Raw genomic sequence first — 12,696 nt, 5'->3', positions numbered from 1 at the left:
ACTTTACCAAGTTAAAAATTATCTTCTGTAGTCTCCAAATCCCCACAGCACCACAGGGCCATTGGGGAAATCAATAATAGAGAGGCGACATTTGTTTGTGTATGGGTGTGTGTTTGTTTCAGTTTAATCTATCTGATGCAAACATCTTTCTAATGTGTGTGCAGCTCTGTGGTCCCTGGCAGAAAATGGATTGGTGCTGTCATCATGGCTCCCTCGTATCAAATACACACCACTTTGTTCCACTGTAACTGTACACTCACTGGGGTATCCCCGCTTGTTTTCTACATTGTTTGTGGCTGATCATTTAACTAAGGATACCTGGGGACACTCGCTGAGGCAAAGCAGAGGAGATGCTTTTGTGGTTCTGTGGCGAATCACAGGATTTTTGATGTGTGGGTTTTGATTTCGACGCTAATGCCAATGTAGAAGGTTTGTGTGAATCCCAGTAGGGCAGACTGGGTATGGTGGATCAAACACTCAGATCTCTCCCCGTGCATCGATGTGTTTGTGCTATGAAGTAAAAGGTAACACTTTCAGTGTGGTTGTTGAAATGTAACATCCTGATTTGCTCTCCTACAGTTTGTTGCTTCATTCTTGTCATTTTTTGAGCTTTGGCCAATAATGAGTCCCATTCAACAGCTGACCTTTGGCTCTGTTTGTTACTGCCACCTTTTATTGTCTGTTCCAGTGAACTCAACACGACTGCATCACAGCAGTTTAGTACATTATAGGAATCAATAACACAAATGGCCCACTCAGTTACTGCTTTTATGACTCAAATAAACCCCAGAGGGCAGATTCTGTAAGGAACTGTCTTCAGAAGTCATTATCAGCATTCTGTACATGAGGTCACGAGCCATTATACATCAGTCTGGTCAATGCACATTAGCGGTAAGCCAAAAACAAAAACATTACTTTGCTTCACACATCATTTTAATTCAGCAGTCTGTTCTGAATGTCCTTGTGTAATGTGCACACGAGGAACACATTATGCGGTGTTTTCCTGGCGTCATCTGATCACACGTCAGCTTGCAATTAGTCCTAAGCACGGACATCTAAGTGTGTGTTTCCTGTTTGTTTTTGCAGGGTTGGTCAAGCTGGGAATCCACTGTGTAACATGCCAGAAAGTCGCCATAAAGATTGTCAACCGTGAGAAACTCAGTGAGTCAGTACTAATGAAGGTAAGCTCACAACTTTCGGTTCTTCCAGTGGGGTTCAGATTTACAGTTAAGATTTTTGAGGTTTGTTTTTCCTCTGAAGATGTACTGTTTTTTGTTTTGTTTTGTTTTGCACAAGTATTTCCTTGTATGTCTGTAAAGAAGGCCAGTACTAGTGAGACAACTCCATGCTTGTGTATCTAAAGGTGAGAAAGGTTATTGTTTGTCCAGTTTCCGACAACCACATTGTCCCTGTTTAACTGTGGCCAGAGTCTTTGATGAACATCACTCCTCTCTCGCTCCCTAAAATCTTAATATGCAGCAGCCAGGCTGACTGAAGCAACACTACTTGGACTGTAACTGAATAGTGATGTCCCTGAGAGAGCCACCTCTTTGACACATAAAGTCTGGGCCGACTGCCAGCCAGCATTTCAAAAATCAAAATTAGAAAGACTGGAGTGCTTGAGTGGGTTTGAAATTTCGACATAAATCAATGGCTGAGCTTGCAAAAATGTTTGAATATTAGCAATTTATAGCATAATAAGCCTCATGAAGGGTGGATCATTGGCTGAGTTAGTGATAGTAGGTCTTTTGAAGCTGCTGATTTTCAGCCTTTTCAAACTGAGGCAGTCGGCTGTTTTGCTCCCCTGCCAGGAGTCAGAGCCTCCGAGGAACCTCGTGGTAACACAACAATGAAGCAGGTTTCTGCAGCTATAATTACTTTACCCTCACTCCAAAATGCTTCAAAATCGTCTGGGCGAAACGCTCTTATTTGTAATGTCGCTGTTACCCGCACAGCCTCGTTTTGAAGGATACAGTAGGGATTTTTTTTTTTCTTATTACGTCCCAGGGCCCCTGCTGGGCAGCTCTATTCAGTGCCCACGCAAAATTGGCATGCTGCAAAATTGGCCCTTGTGTTGATGGAATAGTTGTAAAGAAAGCAAAGAGAGCAGGAAGATAGAGGACGACAAGATGCTACAACCTGAAAATTGTCTTTCACGGGACACACGCAGAGAGGAGCGCCTACTGTAATTGTTTGCTTATGAGCTGGAAAGCAGGAAGCGGATGGGTTTGCTCACAGTACAGGTTATCTGCAAATGGAAAATCCCTCCGTTTTGCATCACTTCTGCGGCAGCATCATTAGGCTTTAGATGAAAAGCTCTCTGTGCTCGAATATTGCTGTTTGATAAACAGTCGGTATTAATCAGCTTCTTGCTGTGTCACTGTCTCCCCGACTTTTTCTCACTCATTGCTGTCTTGCTCCCGACCCTGCGCTCTTTCTATCTCGTATTCGGCTCAACGTGCAGTCTAATATTTTCATGAGGGAGAGACGGGTCATTTCGGTTTGTCTCAGCGCTGACAGAAGTATTATTAGTTGTAGCAGAAGTAGTTGCCGGAACCGTTGTAACGTGTGACAGCAGAGAGGAAGGTAGCGGGATAATGTCCCAACCCAGGTGTTTCACATTGTGCTGTCCTGCGGAGGAAAATGATAGTAACAGATGCCGAACACTGACAGGTTTCCGACAGGACCAAGGCTTTTGCTGATGCTGCAGTTCAGAGCCAATTACTGAACTCAGCCATTGTCACTCTTCTCTCAACTGTTGGCCCCTGGTGTGTGTATGTGTGTGTGTGTGTGTGTACCAGCAGCATGTAGGGATTGGATAATGTGGGAACCAGGAGCAACTGTCTTCCTCTTAAAGAGACACTTTGAGTGCATGTGTTGTAAGTTTGGGAAAGAATGCCAATAATTTATCACTATCATTTCTAGGGGTGTAATCACAAGTTTTATCACAATACAGTATTATAGTAAATTTTTGGACAGTAATAGGGCTGACCCTGACTAAGAATTATCCTAGTTGACCAATAGTCGTCATTTACGGCCATTAGTCAACTAGTCGCCGGCATGTTTACGATGTTAATTTGATCATTAAATTATATATTTTGGGCGGGGCAACACAATGGTTTGAGTTCAATGTCTGAGAAGGAATAGTACCAGTAACATTGTTAACACTGTGCTACAGAGAAACACAAAACCGTACTAATGAACCTTCATTAATATAGGCCTATATTTTATCTACAAGTGCACGTCACACACTGAGCGAGCCGCCTGTTAATGACGCTGTCTGCAAAGCAGTAATGATTGTGCTAAGTGGCTAATGGGCATGTAGCTACTTACATGTTTCAGATGATGCGTCATGTTTGTAGTCGACGAATGATTAGAGAGTTTACATATCACCTTGGGGTCGTCCTTCACCTTCTCAAAATGATCCCACACTTTGGATTTCCTGCCTGACATGTTTTTAGCTAGTCCTTGCGATAACTGTAGGTACCAGCCCTGTGAATTAGGGGCTGTACACATGCCGCCTTAACAAGCGCTGTTTAGCCTATTTACCTGAAATCCTGAGTGCAGAGCTGATCTTCTTCCAGGCGCTGTTTATAAGTGTGTAGGCCTATTGTCTGTGGGACAGATGTAAAGCTCTGGGTAGCCCTGCATTAACATGATCAACTTTTCCGTATTTATCAGACTGAATATTTACAGAAGGAGGGAAAGATGTCTGTTGGCTGTGATTGGTTTGTACTGTGACTCCTGTCTGACAGCTGGGCGTGGTCACATGCTGTGTCTGTCTGTTCAAATTAAATTCCCACATGGTCTGGTCATATAGGTTTTGATTTATTTTGACAAGGCACTGCTCCTAATAGAGTTTCACATTTGTTTGTTTGTTTTTCTGCGGCTAAGCGACCAATGGAATCTTGCCGACTAATGCCCTCTTGTCGACTAACATTTGGTGACTATTACAGGGCAGCCCCAGACAATAATGAGATGTTTACAGATATAACAAGGTCTACCATGATACAATTTCAATTCAACTCAGGGGCCTTGGATCAATATGAGACGATATCAGTAAATATCCTCGTTGTCTTTTTCTTGGCTGCTCATGATTATCTGCCTCACATTCAGTTGCCAGCACTATTTGAAAATTTAGGAAGAAGGTGTGCTTGGATGGAAAAATTCACAGAGACGTGCCATTTCAAAACAAAGGCGTACAATAAAGATGGCAATGTATATCAATGCATCGATAACAGTGGATCATTGATCATTGAATCGATATATTGATTCAGATTGATGTATGGTTACACCTCCAATTGTTCACATGTAAATAATTCTTTCAAACTGTATTTTGAGTTTTGGATCACATGGACGAATGTGTCTCTGCTTGTTTTAGCTAGTGTGTGTGTGCGTTATGAGCAATTCTTGTTTGGAAATGGTGCTTGTGCTCTTTGTTATCACCAGGTACGTAACACAGATAAAATTCAGAAATCTGATTGATCAACAGCACTGTAATTATGCAGTATTATTTTGGGTCAGTATCTCTGTGTGTTAATAAAGAATGTGTGTATTGATTTGTTTACTGGCCTCTGACCTAAAGCAACTTAAGGTCTCAGTTATAATTCAATGCCTGTGTGTCAATGTACTTTGCACATGTAGTATGAGGTATGTCCCGTTTGACCACACTGTTTGACCACACTGACAAAGTCACTAGTAAAGTTTCCTATAATTTCAGGACACCCTAAACATAACATCAGTCTCAGATTACAGTGGCTAGATGTGTGTTTCAGAAACCCAGCCACTCTCCCATATCCCCATTGTGTTGCACTCCACAGTCTTGTATGTCTGTTCTCCAGCCTGCCTGTGTGGCTGTCAGACTGTCAGAGTGATCGGGCTGCACTCTACCGCAAGACTCAGACTATGAAATGTCACCTTTTAATATGCTAATGTCTTGGGTCCCCGTGGTGCCATTAGGGGAGAATCTGACTCTCCTGGACAGGTGTGTGTGTGTGTGTGCAGCAATGCTGAAGGCACACATATATGCGTGCGGACACACACTGATACACACATACAGGCCGTGTACACGCACACAAGAGTTCATAAGAATGTGCGTACATGTGTCATACAGACACACACACATATATTCATATGTATGTACACGAACGCATCCTCCATGACGCACGTCATCCCTCTTCGTCTGTCCTTCCCCCGACCGGCCTCGGGTGTCAGGGGGTCTGTGGAGATGAGGAGATGGGTTGAATTAATTGTCTCAGAATGTCTGGCAGAGAGGTCTTTCCTCCACTCACTGTGTTGAACTTTGTATAACTAATGTTGAACTCTTTAGTCCATAGCCCCACAGGCTGTGGCACTACGGACCAGAAAGACATTGAATTGTCTTGGATAATGAATTCATCTGTGAACTTTATGTCAGTTTGTTACCAGGGAATGAGCCTTGACTACTTCAAAGAGCAAATGCAGCCCAATTTTTTTTTTCTCCTAAGCAGAAAACCTAACAATGGAGTTAGCTGAATAGTGATAAGAGTCTCCCGTCAGTGGGAAGTGGCTGGCCGTCATGTTTCAAATGATCAGAGAGGAACAGACAGAAAGAGAATACACAGTATGTGCACATATGACAGTATGTCAGCAGTCATTGGCACTGAGGCCAAACAGAATGGAGCGTGGCGATCCGATACGAAGAGAAGCCCAGAACCAACACTGTATGTGTGAATGTGTGTGTATGTGTCTCTAGGGAGTAGTTAATGTTTCTGAAACTCAGCCAGCCCTCTGTCTCGCTCGCTGCCATGTCTCTGTGCCGTGGGGCTGTGGGCTTGAGAGGGAAAGAGGCAGGGAGGGCAAAAGAAAGCAAGGCTCAGGAGAAAGAGATGGACATGCTGGGAGAACCCCTGCTGAGACAAGATAACACAGACGCCTTAGTAGGTACACCACGTCTCTACTCATATTTCCTGTCAGGAGTGAGCGTGTTTTGTTCTTGAACTATTGATGTGACATCCAACACATATGATATGGCCAAGCATTGAGTGATCACAAACAAATAGTGAGATTTAAACAATGTACTGAAGATACTTTTTGTCTTTTTGCACACTTCCAGTAAAAGCTGCCTGTGCGCTCTTGAAAATAGAATACATAAATGAACACAAATCACATTCATACAACAATGTGACAACTCTGTAATTGCTGGTGTCACAAGAGTTCTTGGAAATAAAACATGAGTTTGAGAAATCGTGATAAGTAGAGCTGAGAATGATTTGAAAAATGTCCATATTTGTACAGATACAATGTGAGAATGTTGGCACCAGTGCCAAAACAGTCATTCTTCTCAGTACTTCACTTTGAGAAATACAAACATGTGCTTCTACAAAAACTTTTTTTTCTCACTGGACAAAAAAAGAAGCCAAAATGTTAAACGTCTGAATACAAGCAGCTGCACTATACCAGAGGCCAGATGCATAAAAATCTGTGGAGATTCATGACTGAAACTGTGTGTGCACACTATGACAGAAATATGCATTCTTTTTTTCAGATTTTAAAGCCACGCATACACCTAATTCATCATTGTGGCACTGCTCGCACGTGCACAAGCCTTTTTTCCACATCCGCAGTTCCCCATAAATGGTTGTAAAAACGCCTTCAAACAACAGTTAGCATATTGATACGTATGACCCTCCACCATTCATTAGACCTGTCTGAGAAATATGATAAACAAAGGGCAATTTCACCAACTGTGTCGCATCAGCGAGGTTCCTCAGCAGTGCCAGAGTAGCTGTCATTACGCGCAGCTGTGGCAATTTGTAGCGTTTGTAGCACTAATTCATGACACGTTTCTGCAAACCATCATCACGATGAAGTCGCAGTCATTATAATTATTAAACATGGGAAGGGTGATCAATGATTCTTCACTAACATTCATGTTGTAACTGACTTCACAAAGTACTTCACAAGATAGAATTAAACAATCACTAACAGGGAGATGAATGAAAATACCAATAATGATGAAATAAATAACTTATAAATAATTTAAAATGTACTTTTTTACATCTTACTGAGCACTGTGTAGACAGTCAGTGAAGTTGGCAAACAACCTAAAAACAATGTTATCTGTTTTTCAACTTATAGTTAATCACAGGCAGTCCTTATCATATCACCTGTGGCTCTTGCAGCCAAAACCAGGTGTGTGCTTGGTCTGAAGAATGCGTTAGGTGGACACGTTTTCACCACACATTGTTCCTTTACGGGCGACTGTGGCTCAGAGGTAGAGTGGGTCATCCACTAATCGGAATATCAGCGGTTTGATCCCCAGCTCCTCCAATCCGCATGTCCCTGGGCAAGATACTGAACCCCAAACTGCTCCTGATGGTTTTTCCATCGGTGTGTGTTAAGGTTTACTGGGTAGCAGGTGCCACCATGCATGGTAGCCACCCCTGTAACTGTGTGTGAATGTGACATGTAGCGTAAAAGCATCTTGAGTGGTCAGAAGACTAGAAAAGTTCTATACAAATACAGTCCATTTACATTTACTATACAGTTCATGTGGGAAAAGGTGTACACATGCTTTTTGTGCCAAAGTACACATTGTTTTTGCATCTGGCCCCAGGTCAAACTGACAAATACCTTTTTTTATCAATAAAAACAAGATTGCAAATCTGACCCAAAGAAGTGCTACTAATGAAGCAGGTTAACATGTTTTGCTAATTTGAACACAACCTGCAAGTAATTAACTCAGCTTTGTAGTGCTGTTTGCAATGCTTATCTAGCTACTTTCATTAGGTGCTTATCTGATTCTGTTTTTCTGCTGCACTTGTGCATGACTAAAACTTACACATTTCTTCATGGCCTAAGGAGCATAGTGAAATTCCCCTGTGCACGTTGTCAGTTTGTTATTGCAATGCTTCCAAGCACCTGCACTGTAAAACTGATGGTCATATTGATGACTACGCCACGGTGGGAATAAATGGGGGTAGAATCTCGCCACTGCAGCCAACTATGGTCTGACAAGCTTTCCCTGGGAGCAGAGGATTTTCTGTACCATATTTCATACCATATTACCTATCATTATGCTGAGTGGAGCAACTTCACTAATCCGCAGTTTAGTCTCGGGGTGAGTTAAATTGTCGCTAGCCGCTACCACTAACAACTAGCAGAGGGAGAAGGGTATCTTTAGCATGCAGCAGTCGGTAGTTGCTGTTGATGCCTGCTCTGTTTCTCCCTCTGAGCCAGTGAGCTGGTGGCGGCGGCTGCTGCTGCTGCTGCTGCTGCTGTTGGGATAAGGACAACTAATTAGCCAGAGTGACTCTCTCTCCTCCTGAAGCAGCACAACTTCAAAGTCACTCTACTGTCCCCAAGCCCAGAGAGAGAAAGGAAGTGAGGGAGAGGAGGCATGAAGTGCAGGATGAAGGGAGATAGAGGGGAGGGAAGAGAGTGTGTGTGTGGGGAGGGTTAGAAAGGATGGTGAACGTGAAGTTAGAGCACTTTGTATGGATGTCTTGTGAAGTAGATATCGCTACGCAGCTACACTGTTTTGATGGAGGTTTTTTTAGCGTGGTGAGGTTACTTGTGGTTTGCTGACTCTGTCCTTGATGTCAGTCATAACATTTCAGATGAGAAAAATGTGTGCGTGAAAGAGAGAGAGAGAGAGAAAGAAAGAGAGTTTGGAGATGGAGAAGGCAGCAGTATAATTGCCCCCTGAAGCAAATAATTGAAGCGCTAAGGACACCGCATGTAAGAGCTGAGAACAACCAGGCAGCACTACAGCCAGGGTAGACAGCTGCATTACCTAAGATGGCCTGAAATGTAAGGATAAGAATCAATACTTTTTTTCTCATTAACTGGCTCATATTGGTACAGTTTGAATGTGATTACCTGCCCATTAATGAGGAAGAACTGCCTCTTCTCTGGAATTAAAGTAATGCAGCCATAACATTTGAGCAATCTTCACAGTCTGAACATCTGTCTCTGAAGTCTAAATAGCAAAACATGAGGGAAAGTTTCATTTGAGAGATAGAGATATATATGAAGAGTCTGTAGGCAACATGACAAGACTTTTGGTATCAGAAGTGCTCTGCTTCTGTTTGTAGTTCGAGTAGTATTGACAAAAGAGCTGGGACACATGAAATGCAATCTTGGAACCCAACAGCTATCATCTGAGGACGATTAAGATTTATACTTAAAAATGTATCTGCATTCATATGCAATCTGTTTAGCTGCAAAGACCAGCGCATGGAAGACAAAGTCTACCCAATAATCTGCTAGCCACACCAGAGGCAGGATTTGAATTTAGCAAGGTAACCTCAGGGTCTCTGGGTAACTCTGGGTTTTCAGTACTACAAAGCTGGTTCTCTTTTTACCAGGTTAAATCACCATGGTAACTTATGCTGAACAGCTAACCGCCCCAGAACAGGTTAACTTCAGAGTACTGGATCACAGCCTGTCAACACGACCTCTGACCAATCGGATCACTGAAGAAAAAAGTATCTAAGGATGAAAGCCCAGAGTCTCAGGTGAAAGAGAGTAACCTAGGTCAGTAGAATCATTTCATTGTTTCAGGGCTCTATTTCCATGGTTTTAAAACAGAGCTTCTACCAAACGAAAAGATGGTTTACAACACTAAATGCAAAGTTTACTTTAGTCTGCAGTGATAGTGTTGATATTTTACAGTCTGATTCCATCACTGCAGCTCAAAATAACCTGAGACACCTGCGTGATGAGAACTAGGAAGAAAAAGATAATATTTTATTATTAAAATAATCCACACACTGTTAACTGGCTGCAGTTATTATGAATGCAACATTTGGGTCAGATAGATGGCATCAGTCATTAACTAGGCTACTTTTTCCACTCTTTACTTTGGTAACGGAAACAGTCTGGCTTTCATGTGACATATTCAGAGTAGTTTCGTCATCTTCCAACGAAATAGCAAAAAAATACTCTATACTAATGTCAAATATAGCCTGGTGATACCTACACGTAATTGACGTCTCAGCTTATGGTGTATTTCTGGATAGTATTTTCAGCCTACTTCATTCATGGTTCTGATGATATCACTCGTAATTAACACCCCCGCCTCTTTCACATGAGCACGCTCGTGGCTGGATAGGAAAACCCAGAGTTGACTGTTGACTATTGATAACCAGCTTTGGAGTACTCATTATCCAGGTGGCCAATGTTAGGGTTAGTCAGATAACAAAAAGATATCCTGGGTATATTGAACTAGCTTTGTAGTACAGGCCTCAGATCTCCTGAAGTATTGGCCATTGCTCCCAGAGGCTTATCGTCATCAAAACCATAGCTGATGGGTTCTGGGATTAAGGATCGGGGCCATATTCAGCATTTTTACAATAATCAGCATTGTTGATTTTTCATTCAATATATGAAATAATAAACTATTTGAAAAGTTTGTTTCTGATACTGCCTCCTGTCTCTGTCTGCAGTCACTACTCTTTACCCTTGCTTGATGTCCCAACCACAGCACTGTTTGATTGGTTACTCGTTATAGTGATAGCCTACCAACACTGAAGACTACTGTGCCACAGACGAGGACAAACATAGATTGGAGCTGCTCCATTCAGCAAGCGGAGCTGGGTGTCGAATGTAAGGCAGCAGATATTACTGAAGTTAAACACACTTGATCACTAATAATACCCACTGATGGAGCCATTCATATGAGTCAGCATCACATTTGTCACTAGTGGGAAAACTCTGCTGGCTGCTAAGCCAGTTTATGCAATCTAAATACAATATACAAAACATATTGGTTCCAAATATCGGTTATCAGCCTCCTTGGTTACTAATACTCAGCCCTGAAATAACATATCAGTCGATACCTGTCTGAGACTGCATTTGAGATAACTGTATGACACAAAGGTATTCAAGTTTTAGTACAAAGCATCTAAAATTTAGGACTAAAAAGGCAGAGAAAAGGAGGGTATAAAGGTTGAGTACACCACCCGACAGGGATTGTGGTAGGCGGGTGAGGAGCAGAATGCCACGGCCACAGATGAATCATACAAGGTCTAATCTTGTTATCCCGACACCTCACTGACAGCACTGTAGCTTTCTTTCTCCGCCATCTCTACTCTTCCCCTTCTAATGATTATGGATTGGCCATTCTCTCCCGTCTCTGTTGTGCCGCGAGTGGGTTGGATCTCAAAATGCCTCCAACGCGCACACGTTTAACTCGGTGTTGTGTGCATATACTGTACGTGTTTGCGTGCGTCCATGTGTGCACATGTCTGTGCTGCTGCGGAGACAAGGCAGACATCCCCTTGAAATAAATGGGTTTCATATGTTGTGCCCCTGCGCGTTGATCCATCAGCTTTATATGGTGCTGAGCCAGAAGCCAGGGCTTCGCACACAGTTTGATCTTAGCAGGCTGACTGCACACAAAGACTGCAGAATTAGCAACTCTGTTTCTCTGCTGCTTCTTTCGCTCGTCTCTGTCTGTTGAGTTTGAGATTTGGCAATAAAAAAGTATTATTGCATATCTTCGATTTGGGTTCAATCAAATGTAGACATTTTTATGTAGATTATAGTTACATAATCGAATAAGGCCATCAGAAAGTCAGTACAGTATATTTGTGGTATAGTACTTACTAGACCTGGAAAAAGAGCATCAACAATCACTATTTCTATTGTCACATCATTTTTTATCTCCGTCTCTTTTAATCTATACAGCATTCTTTAGAAACCTAAATAATAATATGGAATTCCCCCCGAACCTCACAAAACCCTTTGTCTGTAATTAGTCAATATGAAGGTCACGCAGTGTTCTACATCCTAATTTGGTTCCCAATCACTACTCCCAAATCAATTTATACCCTTTTTTTCCCCCAGTCTGAGTGTCGATGAGGCTCTGCTGAAAAGGAAATGGGGAATAGATTTTACCTACAGGGCACAAGATGTTTGGGAATTGTGAAGAAACGTCAGCCTCCAGCCCTACCTGTGTCACATTATGTTTCATGCTAAATACCATCGACTGAAGACTCCAAACATTGAGTTTTACACAGTTCTGCCTGCTAGTTTGCGATCTAACACATCCTGGAGAGAGACGTGTAAAACCGTTAGTGCTGCTGCTCACTGCGGTGACAAAGCTCATCAAACACACGCAGGGTTGTTTGACTGATTTTACCTCTCATATGTCTTATCGAGATAAAACAGAGATGGAGTGCAGACAAAATAATGAAATGGAGGGTAGCAGAACACAAGATGTAGCGGGATCCCCCATTGAGCTCGACAGGAGACAGACAGATGTCTAAACCGATGGCATTTGTTTCTCCTCTTCAAAGGCAGAAGCTGCTGCGTTGTCAGATAGATGAGAAAACTCTGTTTGCCTTCTTATTTGTTGTTGCTTTGGTGTTGCTTTTGGTTTTCTGCTTTTGCTTTGTGAGCGAAGGGCACATTTTATCCAGTTCTTTCACCCTTAAGTGGAGTGATGCTTTCATGGGGAGATCAGCAAAGTTCCCTTTCAAAGTTTAGTTCTCTTTTTTTCTGTCTGTTTATTTCTTTGTTTTGCGCTGGGATTGCGAACCTCTTTATGTCGCCTGTGGACCCACTGAAGTGTATTTTGTGTGTTTTCCCTCAGCCACTGCGTATTGTGATCATCTTTCATTTGTCTTGTTTCGGGAGGGACTGATAATTGAATAGGTACATCATGTTCCCTTGAGAGGGAAACTGTACTCAATTTTTACTTCCAAATCT

General features: G+C 42.4%; 1 protein-coding gene across 4 annotated transcripts in view; it reads left to right on the top strand.

Moving 5' to 3' along the window:
* LOC126407807 (serine/threonine-protein kinase BRSK2-like) overlaps positions 1–12,696 on the top strand; it is a 198,809-nt gene that overhangs the window by 112,263 nt on the left and 73,850 nt on the right. For all 4 annotated transcript variants that reach the window (XM_050073031.1, XM_050073030.1, XM_050073028.1 and 1 more), the window contains exon 2: positions 1,087–1,181. In XM_050073031.1, coding sequence (XP_049928988.1) covers positions 1,087–1,181 — 95 coding nt within the window. The remainder of the gene's footprint in view (positions 1–1,086; positions 1,182–12,696) is intronic.

Source organism: Epinephelus moara, chromosome 20 (assembly GCF_006386435.1).
Source record: "Epinephelus moara isolate mb chromosome 20, YSFRI_EMoa_1.0, whole genome shotgun sequence".
In the NCBI taxonomy this organism is placed as follows: Eukaryota; Metazoa; Chordata; class Actinopteri; order Perciformes; family Serranidae; genus Epinephelus; species Epinephelus moara.
The sequence above is the reverse complement of the archived record's forward strand: the minus strand, read 5'-3'. Positions and strand labels throughout refer to the sequence as shown.